We start from the raw sequence: 20,658 nt of genomic DNA on the forward strand, positions 1-20,658 counted from the left end.
GACTTTGTGTCATGGGTTGAATTTTTTTATTTGCAGAGACATGTGATTAATTCATTATTTGATGTTTGGGTTGAACTGGATTAGACTGTATATGTTTACTTGCAGAGATGTGTAGGCTGAACTTAAATAGAATGGGTGAATTTTATTTTATTTCAAAAGATGAAGATCAAACTGAAATCAAAGGTTTATTCCCAATTTGACTTCAAAGACGAATAGAGAGGATTGTATTATAAAATTTCTCATAAAAATGATCGGCTTAGTTTCTATGTTTTTCTTTTTAATTTCAAGTTTCCATAGTTTGGTATTTTCATTCTGTGAATTTGGTTATGGATTTGTGAAGAGAGTAAGGATTTGATAAAAAGCCAGGATAGAGATTGGGGGAGTCAGACAGGGAGTTGGAGTGATATTTTATACTAATTTTCAACTTTTAAATATTAATTTTCAGAATTAATCCTATATATTTTTTAAATCTAGGCTTTTTTGAAACATTTTTTTAAAAAAAGAATTTAAGAAAAAGACTAGAGTTAAAGAATTCTGCTAATTTAATACAATAAATAATACTTGTATAGTTAGCCGTCGTTGATTAAAATAAAAATAAAAACATACGACTTTATAAAGTGAATTAAATAGTAGAATTAAAAACAAAAAAAAAAAATTTTTTTTAAATTATTTTATTGTTGTTGTTTTCTAAATTTTTTAACCATTGAATAAAAAAATAAATCTAACCGTTTTTTATTATTTGTGATACCGTAGTTTTGAAAGCAGTTTAGTTTTTCTTTAGTCCTTTTAAATATTTTATTTTTATTTTTAAAATTTTAACTAATAAATAGTTGCCATAGAAAGGAAATTTGAGTTTGAAAGCTAAAGTCATAGGTCTGGATTAATTATTACATCAAAATTAAATTTAATAAATAACAGATGTTAAGGCTTTTTTGAAAAAAAAATCATATTATTAAAAAATAAATAAATAAATAAAAATTTAATAAAATAAATACGACTAACCTCGAGCTACATTTTGAGATCTAATTGGTTCCTCCCTCGCACAGAGTTGATTTTAAATTAAATTAAATTTAATTAAATTAAAATTAAAATTTTCATATCAGTAAAAACTGAATTAAATTTTGAATAAAAATTAATTTAAATTAAATTAATCTGATTTAATTTAATTCGATTTGATTCGATTTAGTTAATAGAATTTTTTAATAGATTTTTATTTATTTCTTTATCTCTTAATTTTAGTGTTTTAAAATTCAATTGAAATATTTTAATTTTAATTATATTTTAATATTTTAATATTATAAAAAATAATATAATATTATTCATTAATCCATTTGATTAAACTTTAATTATTTTTTCTAATCAAAATCAAATAAAACTAAGATTTCTTTTGATTGGGAATCCACTTTTGATTGGGAAAGAAATCAAAACCAAGATTCCTTATTAAAATAAGGATGCAAAAAGGTATTGCAAAATTCACCACAATTTTCCAATTCTTATTGAAATTCACAAGAATTTAGACTAAAGTTCAAAATCAATTTTAAAAATAATCACGTGATATAGATTTTTATAATTTTTAATGTCACATTATCAAGGTATATTTAAAAAAAAAGCTATTTTTTATTTTTTATAAATATAATACATGACTCTAATTAAAATTAATTTTAAAAATTAGGTAATTGTGAAAAAATAAAATAATTAACTTTTTATCATTAAAAGGTGATATTATAATCATAAAAAAATCATAAGAATTTAACTTTTTTGTGTCATATATTTTGATGATTTAAAATTAAAAATTATAAAAATTCATTTCGACATGGGATGTGATTAGGATATAAGCGTAATATTTTTTTTAATTAAAAATCATAATAAAATTAAAAAGACTAATTTTATTATTTAAAATTGAAAAGTAAAATTATAATAATGAAAAAGTGTAAAATAAATAGTTTTTTTTCAGTAATTTTAAATTAAATTAAATTAAATTATTACTAAATTCTTGATTTGGCTTTAAACAAATCCAACAAAATTGAACATACACGTGCAGGAGAAGTGATTAAGGTAACTTATATGTCTCATTACCTTCTTGCCCGACCACTTTGAAAATCAAGGAAATTAAGGCAGAAAAATCTATATGCACGCTACGTGCAAGAGGGGAACTATCTCTATCTCTCTGTTCTGGTGAGATTGAAACTGCTAAAATGTCTCATTTTAGATGGAAATTGATATTTAATAAATATTATTATTTAATATTTATAATATGCAAAATTTATTAATTAACGATTAACATTTTTCTAAGTTAAATTATGAACTCTAAATCAGAGATTTTGGGTAAAAAATGGTAAATTATACACATTGAATGTAAACTAGTAAACAAAAATTGAAATGAAAATTTCTTAGAAACCATGCATAATCCAATTGAAAATTGAGTGGGATGAGATTTCTTTGTCTATTCAGGCAATAGGTAAGCCTCAAAGCTTCAACCCATAAGAGTACAAGCCAAGCTAAGAATAACTTGGTCCCATTGGACCTTGTTGCTCAGAAAAACACTCTGCAACTAAAAGTTCCTTCAAGATTAACACACACTGTGCAATATTTATAAAAAATAGTTTTTTATAATCTACTTATCAAATATTTAATATTAGTGTTATTAATTTTTAAATTATTATCAAACACAGCTTTAAAAGTCGAGAGAGTTGATTATGAAAAATTATTATTTATAATATTTAATTAATTATAGTCAGAATCGCTACTAATAAAATAATACAACTAAATATGAAATTTAATAAAAACGCATTAGCCGCCTTTAATATTAAGAAAATATTTATTCTCGTTAATCAATATATAAATATATACATATTTTAAAAAATAATAGCTAAATAATCATATTTGGTAGCTGTGTTGTCTTGATTAATCAAAGTATTTTAATTGGTCAAATATTTATAGTTTTATTACATAACCTAATAATTGGAAGATAGATAATTTGTTAATTAATGAGACACAACCACCACAAATAATGCCGTAAACTGTACTGAACATGCAAAGCTAAAGAAATTCACAAGAATCCTTCTACCCCACTTGACCAAAAATAAAAAATAAACAAAAAATAAAAAAAAATTTACGATCATTTATTTTTCTTTTATCAGTTAAAGAAATTGTCCAAATTAATTGATTCTACTCATATTTATTTTGCTTAAAATCCAAGAAGAAAATATAATGAAATTCACACTTCACCAACTTAGGTGCAGCAGTTTTAGAACTCTTCTCAGTTGTCATTACTCTTTTTAAAAACACAAGTTTTAAACACAAATCAGTCATCATCCATATCCCACCAATTTTCTCTATCTACCCAATTTAAGACAGACAGCCTTAGCTTTCTCTCCATCTTCTCTAGCAATGTCCAAAGCAATTACTGTAAGAAAACAAGTAGCGGAGAAGAACATATTCATGAATGAAAAAGAGAAGCCAAGTAGCCAAGGCTTTTTCTCTAAACATCTCAAGAAAATCTACCCAATTGGGTTGCACAGGAGTAATTCTTCACTATCTCTATCATCAGTATCCTTGTCTTTGTCACAGAACTCAAATGACTCTTCTCTTACTGATTATTCCACTCCACTTGAACACAAGATAGCTTTAGCTCTTCGCCTGATCACACCACTGGAAAGAAGAGAAAACCCAGTTGTCTCTAAGAATGTCCAAATCCAACAGCAGCAGCAGCAAAGCAATCAGGAGAATACTTGTGGAGAGTTGAAGAGGTGCAACTGGATAACAAAGAACAGTGGTACGTAACACAATTATCCATCATCTTGTATCAAAATTTGGATTTTTTTTCCATCTTATTTTTCCCACTCTGTACATTTGAAATGAAATGGGCTGATCAATCAAGTCAATGCAGAAACCCTGTCATTTTGGCGCAGTAGTTAGCATGTAAAATCAGTATGTATAAGAAAATAAAGGAAATATTAACAATTGGTCAAGCTTTCATATATAGTAAGTAGAACTCATCACTGATGTGGCTGTTACAACAGTTGTTAAGAATTATAAATTTATTAAAAGCACTGAATAAATGAAGAAATTTCAATGTCAATACAGATAAAGTGTACGTGGAGTTTCATGATGAATGCTGGGGAGTTCCAGTCTACGACGATAAGTAAGTGATTAATTAATTGTGTATTTTATATCTAATAATAAAAATAATTAAGGGTTTTACCTACTAATAATTATAAAATAAGTACACCAACTTAATTTTAAAGATAATATAATATAATTAATCTAATAAATTATGAACACAGCAAATTGTTCGAGCTGCTTGCCATGGCTGGTATGTTGATGGACTACAATTGGACTGAAATTGTCAAAAGAAAACAAGTATTCAGGTACCACAATTTCTTTCTTTCTTTTATTATTTTTTTTATCGAAAATTCATTTAATGGCGATAAATCCACAGAGAAGCTTTTGCTGGATTTGATCCTAACGATGTAGCCAAAATGGGAGAGAAAGAAATCACAGAGATAGCCTCCAATAAGGCAATCATGTTGGCTGAAAGCAGAGTAAGATGCATTATAGACAATGCCAAATGCATAGGCAAGGCAAGTCTCAATTTACTAGAGAAAATAATTATAGTGGGTCTCATATGAATCGCGACTTAATTTAAAATTTAACGATGGTTAAAACAATGTAGATTGAGAGGGAATTTGGATCATTCAGCAGCTACATGTGGGGGTATGTGAATTACAAACCAACAATAAACAGATACAAACATCCAAGACAAGTTCCATTGAGGTCCCCGAAAGCAGAGGCAATCAGCAGAGATCTTGTGAGAAGAGGATTCCGGTTCGTCGGACCGGTGATCGTGCACTCATTTATGCAAGCGGCAGGGTTGACGATTGACCATCTTGTTGATTGTTTTAGGTATGGTGAATGTGTAAGCCTTGCAGAAAGACCATGGAGGCACATCTAACACTGCTTATGTAAATGTCTCTCAAGAAACAATGTCTAAAAGTGATGCCTTGCTGCTGCTGCTTCTTCTGCCGAGCACATATATAACACGACATCCTGATTCCTCAAACTGTGTAAGAAAACAAACTGGATAGGGAAATATGTCACTGGTCTAGCTTCCAGTGATTTTTTTTTTCTTTATTATTTTTTTATTGATAAAATGTTTTAATCTTGTATATATTTAACAAAATTATTTATATGCATCATATGCTAGATTACTTTGCACTGATAATATAAGCCAAATTGCTTTCTTTTCCCTTGAAGCTTAGGTAGCTTTGGCAACCTTAATTAAGATTCTGCATTAAGAAACTTAATTGAGATAAGAGACAGAAGGTTAGAGAAGAGGAAGACTGCTTCCTTTGCAGGGAGAAAAAAAAAATCAGATTATGAGGCTTCATAGTCCAAATCTTACTAATATAATTATTTTTTTCAATATTAAAACTTTTTTTAAGAAATGAGTAATAAGTTAGAAAATTGATTAAATTAATTATATCAAAATTTTGTCAAGCTTAACATATAAATTTCATTTTAATTTAAAAATTAAAATTTTGCATTAAATTTCATGATTTCTTAATTTAACAAAAAAATAAAAATTTAAATGTATTAATTCTCTTTATTTTCTGAGATCATAAATTAAGATTATGGAATTAATTTAAATAAAAAAATTAAAAATAATTCAATTAAACAATTTTAACAAGTAAACTGACATTTCCACTAAAAGGCAGGCTTGAGCTCATTGAAATGGTGGATACATAGAGAAGAAGACAAAGCAAGCAAGGGCCATAAAACTAAAGGATCCAACATAGCAGGATTATGGGCTAACCTCATTGGCTCAGCCTCCTAAACATGCCGGCGCCATTAAAAAGCCCAGAAAATCCAATCCATTTGATGATGGCTTTTATCATCCTACTCTAATTTTAATAAATTTTAATAATAATACTATAAATAAATTTTTAAATTTTAGAATATATATATATTTCATTAATTATTTTTTTTTTTAGTTTTACAAGCAAAAAATTGATACCAATGCAATTATAATTATGAACGTATGTAGCAAAAAATTGATATCAAGGGCAAATTTATATATATATAATTACGTGAAGAGTTCTGAGATTAAAAAAAAACAAATTAAAAGTTATGTTTTTGAAAAAAGTTAGACTTTTTATACTTGTATTTATATATGATGTATTTGGTTTATATGTTTTTATATTAAATAATTATACGTTTGATAAAGATTTTTTAATTAGTTCATTAATGTTAAGCAACTGATTCATTTAATACTAAGTCGATCAAGTCTATATTTATGTTTTTACACAAGAAAAATTTAACCAGTTAAAGCGTGAGTATTTAAAGCATCATACGGTCTGATGTGATGCCAACAATCCAAATATGTAGGTGTTTTAATCATTTTTATAAATTTGATACTTCTAATCATACTTTTAAAATGTTTTAACTCGTCTCACATGATAATTTATAATACTGTAATGAAATATGTAGTAAAATTTTGATGTAATTAAATTTTATATATAATCACTATAGGTTAAAGATTCAAACATCAAGAAAAAGAATGTGAGACAAATGTAATTTTTATAATTCTTATTAAAACATAGAATCTTACCCTAATAATTATCTATCACTGTGCTAAATATAAGCTTTCCTTTCCTTTCTTTTGCTTTCCTCCCACTCATTCTCACATATGAGTTGGCCGGGTCTTAAAAACCTCATTGTACCAAACACATTACAGAAAATCTAGCAATTGAGTTCAATGATGGAGGCAAATTCATTTCTCGATACAGATGATGTATTAGCTAATTTAACATGGAATAATTAGCTTTTGCTTTACATGGTCAGATGTCTTTTTTAACAACTCCCACGACCAAATCTTTATACTACTGATTCAGGATGATTACCAAGGGGACAGCCAGACAAAAACTTAGGATTTTGGTCCACTTTTTCCTGTGTCTTTTTGCTTTCTTCTATTGACCCATCATTTTATCTTCAACTCCAATCCTTTTTTAAACTCATTACTTGATTATCATTCTTTTTTTGTTATAGTTTCTTAATCTCCTTTAGATATTTAAACGCTAGTCAATGATCTTTTTTTTGGAATAATTCATAAATTTTATATTTACTGTTTGCTTAACCAAAGGGTGAATTTTGCGAAATCACTATCATAAAATCTTGCAAGAAAATGTATCTGATAATGTAGTGAACCAGTGTGACCCCTTCATAGACCCACCACCGTGGATTGCAAAACTTTAGTGGCAGAGTTCTCTTCTCCAAAGCAGGATTGTTCAATTCAAGCTAGGATTCTTCAAGGTACTCAAATTCTCATTGCTTTAAAGAAAAAAGTGCAAAAGGAATATTGTCAAAGTTGTTAGATTAGCAGTTCCATGTAAAATTGAAGTGCCTAAATGGGAACATTTTTAACTAGATTATTAAAAAAAACACTTAATCTTCAAATTTACCTAATAATTTTAGGAAGTTGAGGTTAGCTTATGTATCAAATATTTATAGTAAAAGAATTTAATTACTTGAAACCAAAAGAAAAGGGCTTTGAATTCCAGAATGAGCTTAATTGACAAGTAGAATTGCTAGCTTCTTATCAGAGAAAAAGGGAAAGAGATGCTACACACAATGTTTGTGATTGGCCCGGCCGATTAATAACTTGAAAGGGCAACAACCCTTCATCATCAAAAAGGGAAGAACCAATAAATAATTTAAAGGCAAACTAATTTACTCACTCTTAGACAAATCAAACCGGTTAACCGCAGGCTATTATTTATCCAACGTAATTAATGAACTATTTGCAGAGTCAAAATTGAGTTGACATATTTACTTGGATGAAGAGGAATATTAAGCTCCCAAACAAATATGAAACTAAAATCTGACATTTTAAATATGTAGTTATCAAATTTAATCAACAAAATGAAAGTTCTCATAAAAAGCAGTCTTAATGTTTGATAATAATACATTCTAATTTTTTTCTTAATCTAAAATTAAAAAAGAACAATTTTGAGACTAAATTAAATCAGAACCATAAAAAAAATTGGAATCCGGCAGTCCCATTCAAGTTTTTCTCAATTACTATCCAACTTCAAACCATGGCCAATAATAATGGGACCCCAAACAAGTAATTTTGATGTGCCTGGTTCGTTGGTATCTTTTCTTGCTTTGTATCGTGAGCATGGACAAATTTCCTTGCAAATCTCCTGCCTTAATACAACAATGACATAACAACACTAATGTCTTTCTCCATATCTTAATAATGATATCCCCTAAATTCAGTCAGCGCAACACCAAAAAGTAATTGGTCACCCACTTAATCTATGGATGGCCGCCAGATGTTGGTTGTATAACAGATAGACGATGCTGACATCTTCCTTGTATTTTCCAAGGCTACAAAATGAATTTCCTTTTGCAAAGACGTTCAAAACTCATAATTCATTTGAACTCGGTGGTTACGCCATTGACGCACCAGAACAGGAAAACAGAAATAATCAAATTCAATGCAAGGTCAAAAAAACCCAGGTGATAAGTATATACAACAAATTCTTTTTCCCTTTTTTTTTTTAAGGATTTCGGTCTACAAATTATTTATCAAACAGCTCCATAAGGAGTGGAGGAAAAAAAATTAAATGCAAAAAAAGCAGACATAAAAAAGTACAACCAAACTCGGCTCCTTAGTCCTCAGCTAATGCCATCAATATTTACAGCCGTTCCCTCCTACTGTTGATCCCAACTACAGTACCTTCCAGGGAGAAAACCCACTAAACTGAATCCATCCTAATTATCCATCACTCACAAACCTAGAATCCTCATTCATCCTTTTGCTGGTATCTTAATCTCAAAACTGGCAAGAGGTACCCAGCCTTTGTATCTGCCTCTGACCAAGGGTCACAGATTTCCGTTTGCTAAATGCCGGGTACAGCAGTTCCTGAAATTTGTCCAAAAATAGAGTCCATTCCTGCTCACTCATGTCAGCCAGCTTCACGAAAGTCATGCTTGGAGGAAGCTGCTCATTAGCACTCCTATGTCCGGAAGATGTATTAGCAAAGTAGCCATTTTCTGCTTTTGCTAATTTCTGGGATTTCTGTTTCTTGTCACATAATGTGCTATTCTTAAGTGACGTAGAAAGCTTTGACATGGTTGTTAACCTTTCAGGAATGGGCAGAACAGCTAACCCCACTTTTCCCACATCATTTCCAATGCTTGCCTTTTCCTCTTCCTCCTCCTCCTCCTCCTCTATGCTTTCCTCTAGTTTTGAAAGAGGGAAACAACCATTCGCAGTCACGGTTCCAAATTGGGAGGGTGTTCTAGCCATATAGTCTTCTGTTATGGTCTTAGGAATGAAATCATATTTAATTTCTTCACAGTCTATATCAAACTGGAATTCCTCGTCTTCCAAGTCAGACAGCGGAGACCGCACCTCCCCCTCTGTAATCAACCTCCTTGCCTCCATACACACAACCTCAAGCTCACTGGGTTCCTCCTCTCCAGCACGAAATTCCCTGCTCATCATCTCACCAATTTCAGCAAGACAGAGACCAGCAGCAGCAGCTTCCTTGAGGAAAATTGTGCAGAGAACCAAGACCCGCAGACAAGCTTCTCGAATCATAGGAAGCTCCCTTCGCAGCATATCACAATCTCTTCCAGGATTAAGTTTTTGTATATACTCAAGCTCATCATCTAAGAATGGGATTGAAGCTTGAGGCCAATGAATCCACTCAAAATATGGGTCCTCCAATGTTTCTGGCAAGCAAAGACCATGATCAATTGGAATTAGCTCCACTTGCCTGAACCTCCCAACACCGTCTAGCTTCCTTACTAAAAGGTTGCCAGCATGCCTATCTGTGTTAAAAATCCTAATATCTAAGATCCCAATACGATGCACTGCAGAGACTGGGAAGCTGGATGTCCCATGATCACTTGCATCAAAATCATGTGGTATAAATTGTTGGAAAGATGCAATCTTGCTCACCGGCTTCTTCTTGTGAGGTTTGTTGCAATTCACCCCATCACTGATATTAAAGATTGAGTGTGTGATTTTCACCAAGGCTGTAGGAGGCACATTTGCAAAGTGATCATAGTCAAGAAGGTAAGCAGCCACTTCCCTGAACCCTGTTTCCCCAACCCGCACTGACCGTTTCAGACCTGGTTGCCCAAGTGCTTTACCAACAAAGCCTTTTGGGTTGTTAGGTGCAAAAGGTTCTTCATCTGTTGGCTTCACAATTGCAACACTCTCACCTCTGCTGTTCCTAAAATAATATGCACCTCCAAGCCCACTATGAACTGGAATTGGATCAACACCCATCTTAATCGCCTTGACAGTATCCTTGACCAACTTTTTCATTTTGGAAAAGCTATTTGACTGCCCCAATATCTCAACAAGACCACTCTGATCCCTCTGTTGGACTTCCTTGCTGGTAGGTGAAAGACAAGGAGTAGATGAGCTTCTATGCAGACAATTTCGTGTTAAAAGAAGAGGAGAATCGTTACGAACAGCACTAAGGTCATTATTCAGTACCATATCCCCAAAAGTCAAGCAACTCTCCTCAGTGGGGACTTCAAGAGCAATTTGCAACCTTCTTTTCACTGTATGTGCATTATCACCACGATCCAATTCCATCCCCAAGACACAACCAGTCTCAGTCTGCACAAAAACCCGTCTCCTCCCAGCAGGTTGTTTCCCCTCCATTCTCCTGTTCCCGTGATATTCCCCACCGAGTGGGCTCTTGAAGATTGCCACTGCCATCTGGGTTTGAACTGGGCTATCTAACTTACGAGACATGGAATGGAATGAGAATCCTGTGGTCTACGAGCCTGGGACAGAGGCGTCAAAGAAGGAAGAGTGCTTCTTCCCTCCCAAGAAAGCGCCAAGCACCAAAGCCGGTTGCAACTGAACTTGTAGCCAAAAATAGTAGAATTCGCAACCAATCATTAAATTGATAGCCTCAAACTCTACCAGAAGTTCAAAAAGCAGTATCCATCACCAAAAAAGCAGTCGCTGCAAACAAGAGATCAAGCCATAAGAAGCCATTTTCAGAAGTATCTGAGAAAAAAAGAAAAAAAAAAAAAAAGAGAAAAGAAAAGACTGGAACAAAAGTGACAATTAGCTCATAGGGAGATGTTACATAGTAAATACTAAAAAGTCAGGTCTAAAGACTACAAAGCAGTAGCTAAATTTAACTCAAGATCGGAAATCCATTTCCTTACTTCTCACAAAGAATGACACTGCTCACGGGAATGCTTCTATCCATTCAGATTCTTTAAATTAACATTCCTAATAAGCATTAGCAGAGGAAAAAAAGAAAAGGTCCCTGATAAAGCAAAACTTAATTGAATCTAGACAAGTAACCACAGACTCAGTTTAGCACGTTAAGCCTGAAGAAATCAGAGAAAATCCAAACATTAATCTACCAAACCTCTTGCACACTAGCACACATTAGCCGCCATAAACCCAAAACAACTAATAACAAGTAAATGGAAAATTAGAAAACCATTAAGAAGTTTAATGGCAGCAAATAACTCACCGAGATTGCAAGATCTGGGAAACCCTCGCACAGAATCGCGAGGGAAACAGAGCCGTACGAATAAACTGAAAAGAGGAATAAAATTGGGAAAAAGAATCACCAGAACGGTATGCTCTAAGAAAAAGCGTCCAGATTCAGGCGATTTTGAAGGTCCTAAGGAGGAGGGAAAGAAAGAATGGAATCGCTCGAGTTGACTCAGAAATTACCCAAAGCCGATGACAGGGAATGAAAAACCCTTCCTCTATTTCTTTATTTGTATCGGGTCTCTGCCTATTTCTCTCTCTTGCCCTAATCTTTCTAGGAACGTTCTTTCACTAACTAGATGTGAAGCCTGGGGTTAACCATGGTTACTTGTTCACTCCATTCTCTCTCTTTCTCTGTATAGGTTGCTGTCTGGGGGATTTGGAAGACTCTAGACATGGAGTGGGAGCCGTTGGATTGTTGTGGCGGTGAGAGATCGAGGCCGCTGGATGGGAAACATATGGAGGAAGAGGGACGGAGGTGATGTGGATATAAGCGATTGGGAGATGACGTGGCGGAGACACCGGCAAAACATGAAGTGTCAGCGAATCGGATTTCGGAGTCAGACGATTTTTTTTGTCCTTTTGCAATTTCTCGTCTCAATAAACGCCGATTATTTGACGCTGCTTGCTTCTTTGAAGTACGGAAGTATCCTGAAGTTTTTTTTTTTTTCTCTTCCATTTATTAGTGGGAATAAGATTAGTTTGCAGGTAAAATTACAATTGTATATATGTGTTTGTTGTAAAATTTACAATTTATTTTTGAAAAAAAAAATTATTTACTATTTATTTTCACTTTCATGACACATTTATTTACACATTGATATTATTTTTTAAAATAAATTTACTATTTAATTTTTCATTATGAAAATTAGTCTAAAGTTTCGTATTTAATTTCATAATTAGTTATAATTTTATTCTTTATACTTATCCGTTGTGTTCCCTCTATTATCTGTTACTCTCTTCTATCTCTATTATTTAACATATGAGAGATATAAAGAGATAAAATTAATATATATAAATTATAAATAATTACAAAATTAATAGGTAAAAATATAAATATATGAATTAAATAATAATTTATATTAAAATTCTAAAAATATAATGGTGAAATGATATATGCATTACAAAAGTATAAAGAAAAATTTATTTATAAGATACAGATAGTAGTATGGTTATTTGATGTGGCCTGAAGTGTAATTGGTTAATTAATAAAAGAGAAAATGTCAGATGGTGGGTGTTTATGAGCAACAATTGTAATGTTCAAATCAAGAAAATAATAAAATTGATGAATATAATAAATTATTTTGAATTTAAAATGAGTGTATAAAAATGTGTATATTTATCTCAATGTATATTTATTTTTATACGGTAAGAGTATGAAATTAGTTATCAAATCTCCTGAAAATCTGATTGATACCGAATAGTGGATAAGAGATTTCGTATTTATAGATATAGTAGAGATTTGTTAGATTATATCCACTAACGATAGAGAGGGCGAGTTTTTGTGAAATACCGAGTATTATAGTGTTATGTTCTTCCTTTTTATGGATGAGACTATCTGCGATCGCGTGTCAGCTTATTAAATTATTGTCACATGTCACATGACCCTGTTTTATGGTGACAACTCATGACTTTCTTTGAACGATTATTATGCTATATCAGAGGTCCCCCATCGATCTTTGACTCTTCAGATTCAAAGATGGCAGTTGCCTTTCCGATCTTGGATACATGGCATGTACGAGTAGGCTTTCCATTTTATCTTTATTTTTACCAAGTATTGTAGAATTGGTACTCCATCAAAAATAAACATAACCAGAACTCTCGTCTAGTTATTTTTACAAATCAAAAGCCAAAAACTTAAATAATTTAGATAATTATATTAACGGAACTAACACCCAGTCGAATGTTTAGCGGTACTCACCTTTTATTATAAAAAAATTTCTTAGATAATAATTCTAATAGGATTAATACTTGGTTATGAGTCTAGCAGATATCCGTCTCATAACTTTGGCATAAAATTTAAATAATATTGCTAACGAGACTAATACCCGATCATGAGTCTGGCAGATACCCATCTTGTAAGACTAACACCCAATCATAAGCCTAATGGATACCGACCTCGTCGCTTTGGTATAAAATGCCTTAAATAATATTGCTAACGGGACTAACACCCGATCATGAACCTGGCGGATACTCGTCTTGTAGTTTTGGCATGAAATACCTTAGATAATATTGCTAATCAACGGGACTAATATCCAGTCATGATATCGGTGGATACCCGTTTTGTGGTTTTGACATAAAATGCCTTAAATAATTTATTAACAGGACTAATATCCGATCATGAGTTTGGTGGATACCCGACTCGTGACTTTGGCCCAAAATACCTTATATGATATTGCTAACGAGATTAACACTCGATTATGAGTTTGGTGGAGATCCGTCTCGTGGCTGTGGCATGAAATGCATTAAATAATATTGTTAATGGGACTAACACTCGGTCATGAATCTAGTGGATACTCACCTTGTAGTTTTTGCATGAAATACCTTAAGATAATATTGATAACAAGACTAACATCCGATCATGAGTTTGGCGGATACTTGCCCTGTAGCTTTGACATGAAATGCCTTAGATAATATTGCTAATAGGACTAACGCCCGGTCATGAGTTTGGCGGATACCCACCTCGTGGTTTTAGCCCGGTCATGAGTCTTGTGCTTTTTGTCGCCTCCTAACTTTTATCAATCCATCTTTTCTGATTTAAATACCAAAAAAAAATAAAAAATACATCATAGTTTTATTGATAATATCTTCATAAATTACAAACATTCTTTTAATAATAATTGAACAATATTTGGTCATCTAACTTGACCAATTTATAAGTAACATGACGAAGTAATTGTGGAGGCCCTCCATGATCCTTTTCAGTTCTCGCCCAACTCACTAGACCTGGTCGTTTCTCTAGTTACATTGGATCATTTAAGGACTGAATCACCTCCTTTAAAGCGTAGGATCTGACTCATAAATTAAATATCCGTGATGTTGTATCTGTTACCACTTGATCCTCCTGTAATTATGTGAATAAACCCTATGGATTTATTTTTATCAGGATTATTTGGTACTATTACCTTAGGTTCTGACCACTTTTCCTATATAGCAAACCTCCTCAAAATTCAATCTTTAATAAATATTTCAATCTTATCCTTTAGTTGCCTGCATTTTTCTGTAATATGCCCATGATCTTTATGAAATTAGCAATATTTTATTCTATCTTGCATGCTTGATTTGTTTGGTGAATCATTTAACTTCTTTGATATTTTTCTTGATCTATATAAATATGTGTGTTCGTAAATTATTTAGTGGAGTATAATTTTTAAACTTACCTTAATTACAGCTACGTTGTGACGCTGGATAACTCCTTTCACTTTCATATACTTATATGACTTATATTAATTTTAATTAATTAACTACTTCATTATTTGCTTCTACATATAAGCTATGGACCATCTCCATCTTGTAAACATATAATTATTTTTATATGATTAAAAAAATATAATTAAATACTACCTTCATATGATAATTTTTATTCACCTTTTTATTTTTATTCATTTAAATATATTATTTATTTTTTTTATATTATAATTAATATAAAAATCAACTATTATAATTATATTTAATTTTATTTTATTTTTAATATGATTTTTTATTTATTTTTTAAAATAAATATTCAAATCATCTTTTAGTATTAAATGTGAGTATAATTAGAAATTTACTAAAAAATTATATTTCAAAATGTATGAAAAGAATATAATTAGAAATTTAATAAAAAATTATAATTTAAAATGTATGAAAGTAAAATAAATAAAAAATACGGAAAAAAATATTAAATTTATGATTATTGTTCTATATATTTTTCTCATATTTTTTATTATTAAATTATCATTAAAAGTAATAAATTTTATTTTATAGATATTAAATAGAAGTACATTATATAATAAATAATTTATTATAATATTGTATATAATATGAAACAAATAAACAAGAAACATAACTATATTTTTATAGAACGTAAGAAGTATTTAAAGGATGATTTTTAGGACTTCAATGAACGAAATATCAATAATAAAATACTTATGTGGGTAAGTACGTGAAGGTCGGCATGAGCTGTCACAAGAGACATGCAGGGCGGTCAGCCGGTCGCCGTTTGTGCTCTCAGAGCTGACTCACCTAATCTAATTTGTCCCTTTTTTTTTCTCTCTGAACAAATTGAATTTTAATACGATGTATTTTACAGAAAATTTAATTTGAAATTTATTTTTATTTAACAAGGGGAAGTCAACCAGATCACATGACCTGAGCACGTGATGGTGACTCTTTATCAATATTATCGACACTCGTGTCATTTGGCATTTTATTCCTTTTCCGTTCCTGAAAATAAATAAATAAATAAATTTTCCTTGTGCTATGTGCCCACAGGTTTTGAATACGTCCAATCTTTCCAGGAATAATTCTTTTAACTTTAATCATTTCATGACGAGCAATTCAGTTATCTACAAATGCCAAATATTTTTTTTGAAAATTACATAATTTATATTACTAACTTATTTGATATTTAATTTCATAAAAATTTAATTAAATTTTATTTAATTTATAAAAAAATAAATTTTAAATTTAATTTTAAATTTATTTAATAAATGAGTTAAATTTAAATTTTATAGCATTCAATTCATTAAAGTTCATAAGTTAACTCATAAAAAAATTTATGAATGAACTCATTAAAAAATTCGTGAACGGATTAATTAAGAGACTCATGAATAACAAAACTCGTGAATAAACTCATTAATATGCTCATCGAACGGATTCATTAAAAAAGTAGACCGAATTCGATTACATTTCTTTCACTTAATCTATTTACCATATATATTATTAATTTTTATATTTTAATTTCTTAATTATATAACTATATTATTAATTTATATATTTATTTTTTATTATAAATACACTCTTTTCAAACTATTAAATCCTTTTAAATTATTAAATCTCTTAAAAACTATTATTATTATTTTCATATATTTATATATATATTTATAAAATTATTTTTCTATTTAATATTATTCGCTTAATTTTATAAATTAAAATTTTTATATAATTTAAATATAAATCAGTATAATTCTATTCATAATTTTATTGATAAAATTTGAATATAATGTATATATATAATTATATAATTTAAATTGATTATACTTATATTAATATATTTATTTTATGTAATATTTTATATTATGTAATATTTTATATTTATATTATATGTATAATATTTTTTATACAATAAAATAATTTAATATAAATTATATATTTAAATAAAAATAAATAATGATATATGAATAATGAAATAATAATATATGAATAATAAAAAATAATATATTAATAAATTTTATATAAAAATATTTATTGATACTACCAATAAAATTATACAAATTTAATTAAAACTATATAATTTAAAAAAAATTATATAATTTAAAAATAAATTCTCTCTTCCTCACCTGTATAAACTCACTTGTATAAACTGTTTATATATAGATTTATATATTTATTATATATATTTCAATTAATTTTTTATATAATATAAATATTTAAATAAATAATTATTAAATTTAGTATTATATCATTAATTTTATATTAAATATATTTTATATAATTAATTAAAAGTTTAGAATTAATATTTGAATAATAAATATTATTTGATGTTATAAATAAATAAAAATTTAAATATTAAAATCTAAATAATAAAAAAATAAAAATTTAAATATTAAAATCTAAATAATAAAAAAATAAAAATTTAAATATTAAAATCTAAATAAAAAAAATTTAATCATTTGTTGTCTATAAGAATAGAATCCAAAATTTTTAAAAAATTATGAGCTATTGAAAGTTATTAAAATAATATCATCTATTCCACATCGGAAACTTATAGAAATGGATGAGTAAAACTCCTCTACATATTATATTTTAAATTAAAGATTTAGGTATAGTAGACTCTAACTAAATTATATTTAATTTTATTAAAGTTTTTTTGACCTTTTAATTTAAAATTTTAATATTTAAAAATTTAAATTAATTAAATTTTGTTAAGCTTTTAAATTCGAGTTTGAATAAGATTCGTTATTAGTTTAAACGAATTTTTTAATCGAACTTTCGAACTCGAGCTTCAATTAAGCTCGTTATTAGTTTAAACGAGTTTTTCACGAGTCAAATTCGAATCGAGATCGATTATAGTATTTAATTTTTGAGTCGAGTTGGAGCTCAATAGTAGAGGTCGAGTTGAGCTCGAACTCGAGCTTATAAAATGTTTTAATAAACGAGCTTGAGCTTTACAAAGCTCAGCTCAGCTCGATTCGATTACACTCCTACATATTACCGGATAAGTATACAAAAATATGTGTGGTGTTATATAATAACTGTGAAAAAAATTTATGAACAACACATGCAATCGAGATTTGATAAATAGAAAATATAATTCTATTTAAGAAAAGGAAGATTCGAACATTTAAAAAATCTGATTTTTCATTAAGATTTGTCTTTTTTTGAATAGGTTCGGTACAAAATTATCGTTATCAAAAACAGTTCAAGATATCTTTATTATGTATGTAATCACAGTATATTCAACCTATTAACTAGCGACATCATTTGTCAAGCAGTCGACCACATTATTATCGGATTATCGAGAAATGCTATATTTTTCTTCTTTTTTTCACGGTATAAAAGAAGAAAAACCACATAAGTAAAAGTAGGCTATCCTCTTGCACTACTCAAATTCTAAGCAATTTATTACATTATCTCTCCTCTCCAGTATACTAACTTGAGCGTCGGGTGGCTACCATGAGCACCCATCACTACCTCACATTCTATTCCTTGCAGTTTAGTAAATTACAACACAGTTTTACTTTTCAGCCACATCATTTGATTCCGTTGCTCGAAAATTCATTGAATTCTCTCTATTTATTTGGATTAAAACCAGTCTCTTGTTTTTTTTCTCTTTGAAGAAGGAGTCTCTCCTCTCTATTCTTGAAACGGCCAGAATGGTACATGTCATTGCAGGAAAACCTAATAAGAGTAAAGAAAAAAATAAGCGTGTAGCATAAGACGTCCTGTTAGTTGAACAAGAACTATGGACTAAGCAGGAGGTAAGGTTCGGCCCTGCAGATGGTTGGATTCTTTCAAAATAATCCGCTGGTCGTCAAGATCCTCCTAACCCGATACGGAGTAAGGCGAGTACTGGTGGATATAAGTAATTCTGTTAACCTTCTCATCTTAAATGTTTTTAATAAGTTAGGTTTTGGTAAAAATAACATTATCAGAGTTTCCTATCCATTAGTAAGATTAAGATATAAGATTGTGGCAGTGTTAGACACCTTCAACCTTCCCCTATTATTGGTTGACGAAAAATATAGGCGAGAGTTGTATGCAAAGTTTACGGTGGTAGATATCCTATTTGCATATAATGTGATACTCGACCATCAGTCTTAAACAACCCCGATATTATCATTAATATGAGTGCTATGTGTCTTAAGCTACCAACTCCAAGGAAAATAACCGTGGTCCGAGGCAATTCGAGGCTGGAGAAAGAAGCTTATGGACACCCTTCAAAAAGTCTCGGGAAAGCAATAATGCCCATTGACTTGCTGGAGAAACTGAAATCTCATATAAAGTCAAAGCCAGCAGACCCGGTAGAGGAGGTCTCGCTAAGTAAGGATCAAAAGGTACAGTTCGATACTGCATTAATTGGTGAAACAAAGACTCATCTAATAGAATTGCTAAAGAGCCGAGTAACCACTTGCACTTGGTATCTAAAAAATATAACAGGTATAGATCCAGCTCTCATCACTCATAAGTTATCTATTGACAAGACTGTCAAATTAGTCCAACAAAAGAAAAGAAAATTTACACAATAGAGGCAACAGGTGATCAAAAAAGAGGTTGATAAGCTTTTGAGTGCAAGGTTGATAAAGGAAGTCCAGTATCCCACATGGCTAGCCAGTGCAGTCCTAGTAAAGAAAGCTAATGAGAAATGGAGGATGTGTGTGGATTTTACTGACCTAAATAAAACATGTCTAAAAGATCATTACCCATTGTCGTCTATCAACAGGTTAGTAGACTCGACCTCGAGTCATACAGTAGTTTCCTTCCTTGATACTATTTCAAGTTACCAATAAATCATGATGGACACCAAAGATGCAGAGAAGACTACATTCAATAGACGAATGAGTTTACTGCTACAAGGTAATGCTCTTCAGATTGAAAAATGTGGGGGTGACTTACCAAAGGCTGATGTCAGGAATCTTTAAAAATATGGTGAGGTCAACAGTCGAAATCTACGTGGATGACATGGTTATAAAGAGTCGATCCTTGGAGACTAACTAGAAGATATCTAGAAAGTCTTTGATGTACTGGACAAGGCAAACATGAAGCTGAACCCTGAGAAGTGTACCTTCGGGGTAAAATCTGGAAAGTTTATAAGATATATAATTTCAGAAAAAGGCATAAAGGCAAATCCTAAGAAGATCAACGCCATTCAAAATATGGAAGCACCCAAAACTATTAATGAAGTATAGAGGTTGGATGGGCGAGTCACTGCCCTAGGTCATTTCATATCATGCTCGACCACAAGGTGCCTTCCATTCTTCAAAATCTTAAAAGGAAAATGTAAATTTGAATGGGGAGAAGAGTGTGCAAAGACTTTTGAAAGTCTGAAAATCTTTTTATCATCTTCTCTGTTGCTAAGCCCACCTGTCAAAAGTGAAGTTTTGTTTCTATACTTGTTTATGACATAAAAAACAGTGTACTTGGTGCTCGTTCATGAAAACAACAGGGAACAAAGTCCAATATATTATGCCAACCAAGTTTTGAAGGGGGCATAACTGAATTATCCTCCTATTGAAAAGTTGGCATTTGCAGTCTGTCAGCCAAAAAACCACGATCGTACTTCGAGTCACATACCATAGAAGTCAGAACCGATTATCCTTTGCAAAAGGTTTTACACAGGTAGAGTTGTCAGGGTGGTTGTCTACTCTGGCGGTAATATTGTCGGCCTATGATATTAAGTATGTTCCAAT

General features: G+C 30.5%; 2 protein-coding genes across 2 annotated transcripts; one reads left to right on the forward strand and one right to left on the reverse strand.

Moving 5' to 3' along the window:
- Window positions 1–3,295: 3,295 nt before the first annotated feature.
- LOC110618096 (DNA-3-methyladenine glycosylase) lies at window positions 3,296–5,248 on the forward strand. The gene is made up of 5 exons (XM_021761142.2): window positions 3,296–3,775; window positions 4,087–4,144; window positions 4,287–4,370; window positions 4,442–4,583; window positions 4,676–5,248. The coding sequence occupies exons 1-5, from the start codon at window positions 3,391–3,393 to the stop codon at window positions 4,952–4,954; spliced, it is 948 nt and encodes a 315-aa protein (XP_021616834.1). The 5' UTR covers window positions 3,296–3,390; the 3' UTR covers window positions 4,955–5,248.
- Window positions 5,249–8,535: 3,287 nt separating this feature from the next.
- Window positions 8,536–11,870, reverse strand: LOC110617331 (phosphatidylinositol 4-kinase gamma 7). Its single transcript, XM_021760057.2, has 2 exons — window positions 11,526–11,870; window positions 8,536–10,999 (listed from the first exon to the last, which is right to left on the reverse strand). Exon 2 carries the CDS (start codon window positions 10,781–10,783, stop codon window positions 8,840–8,842), a length of 1,944 nt encoding a protein of 647 aa, XP_021615749.1. The 5' UTR covers window positions 10,784–10,999; window positions 11,526–11,870; the 3' UTR covers window positions 8,536–8,839.
- Between the last annotated feature and the right edge of the window lie 8,788 nt (window positions 11,871–20,658).

Source organism: Manihot esculenta, chromosome 6 (assembly GCF_001659605.2).
Source record: "Manihot esculenta cultivar AM560-2 chromosome 6, M.esculenta_v8, whole genome shotgun sequence".
Lineage (NCBI taxonomy): Eukaryota > Viridiplantae > Streptophyta > Magnoliopsida > Malpighiales > Euphorbiaceae > Manihot > Manihot esculenta.

Coding starts and splice junctions, on each gene's coding strand:
- LOC110618096 (XM_021761142.2), top strand. CDS start 3,391: ATGTCCAAAGCAATTACTGTAAGAAAACAAGTAGCGGAGAAGAACATA. Junction 4,145..4,286: donor GTTCCAGTCTACGACGATAA/GTAAGTGATTAA, acceptor TTATGAACACAG/CAAATTGTTCGAGCTGCTTG. Junction 4,584..4,675: donor ATGCCAAATGCATAGGCAAG/GCAAGTCTCAAT, acceptor AAAACAATGTAG/ATTGAGAGGGAATTTGGATC.
- LOC110617331 (XM_021760057.2), bottom strand. CDS start 10,783: ATGTCTCGTAAGTTAGATAGCCCAGTTCAAACCCAGATGGCAGTGGCA.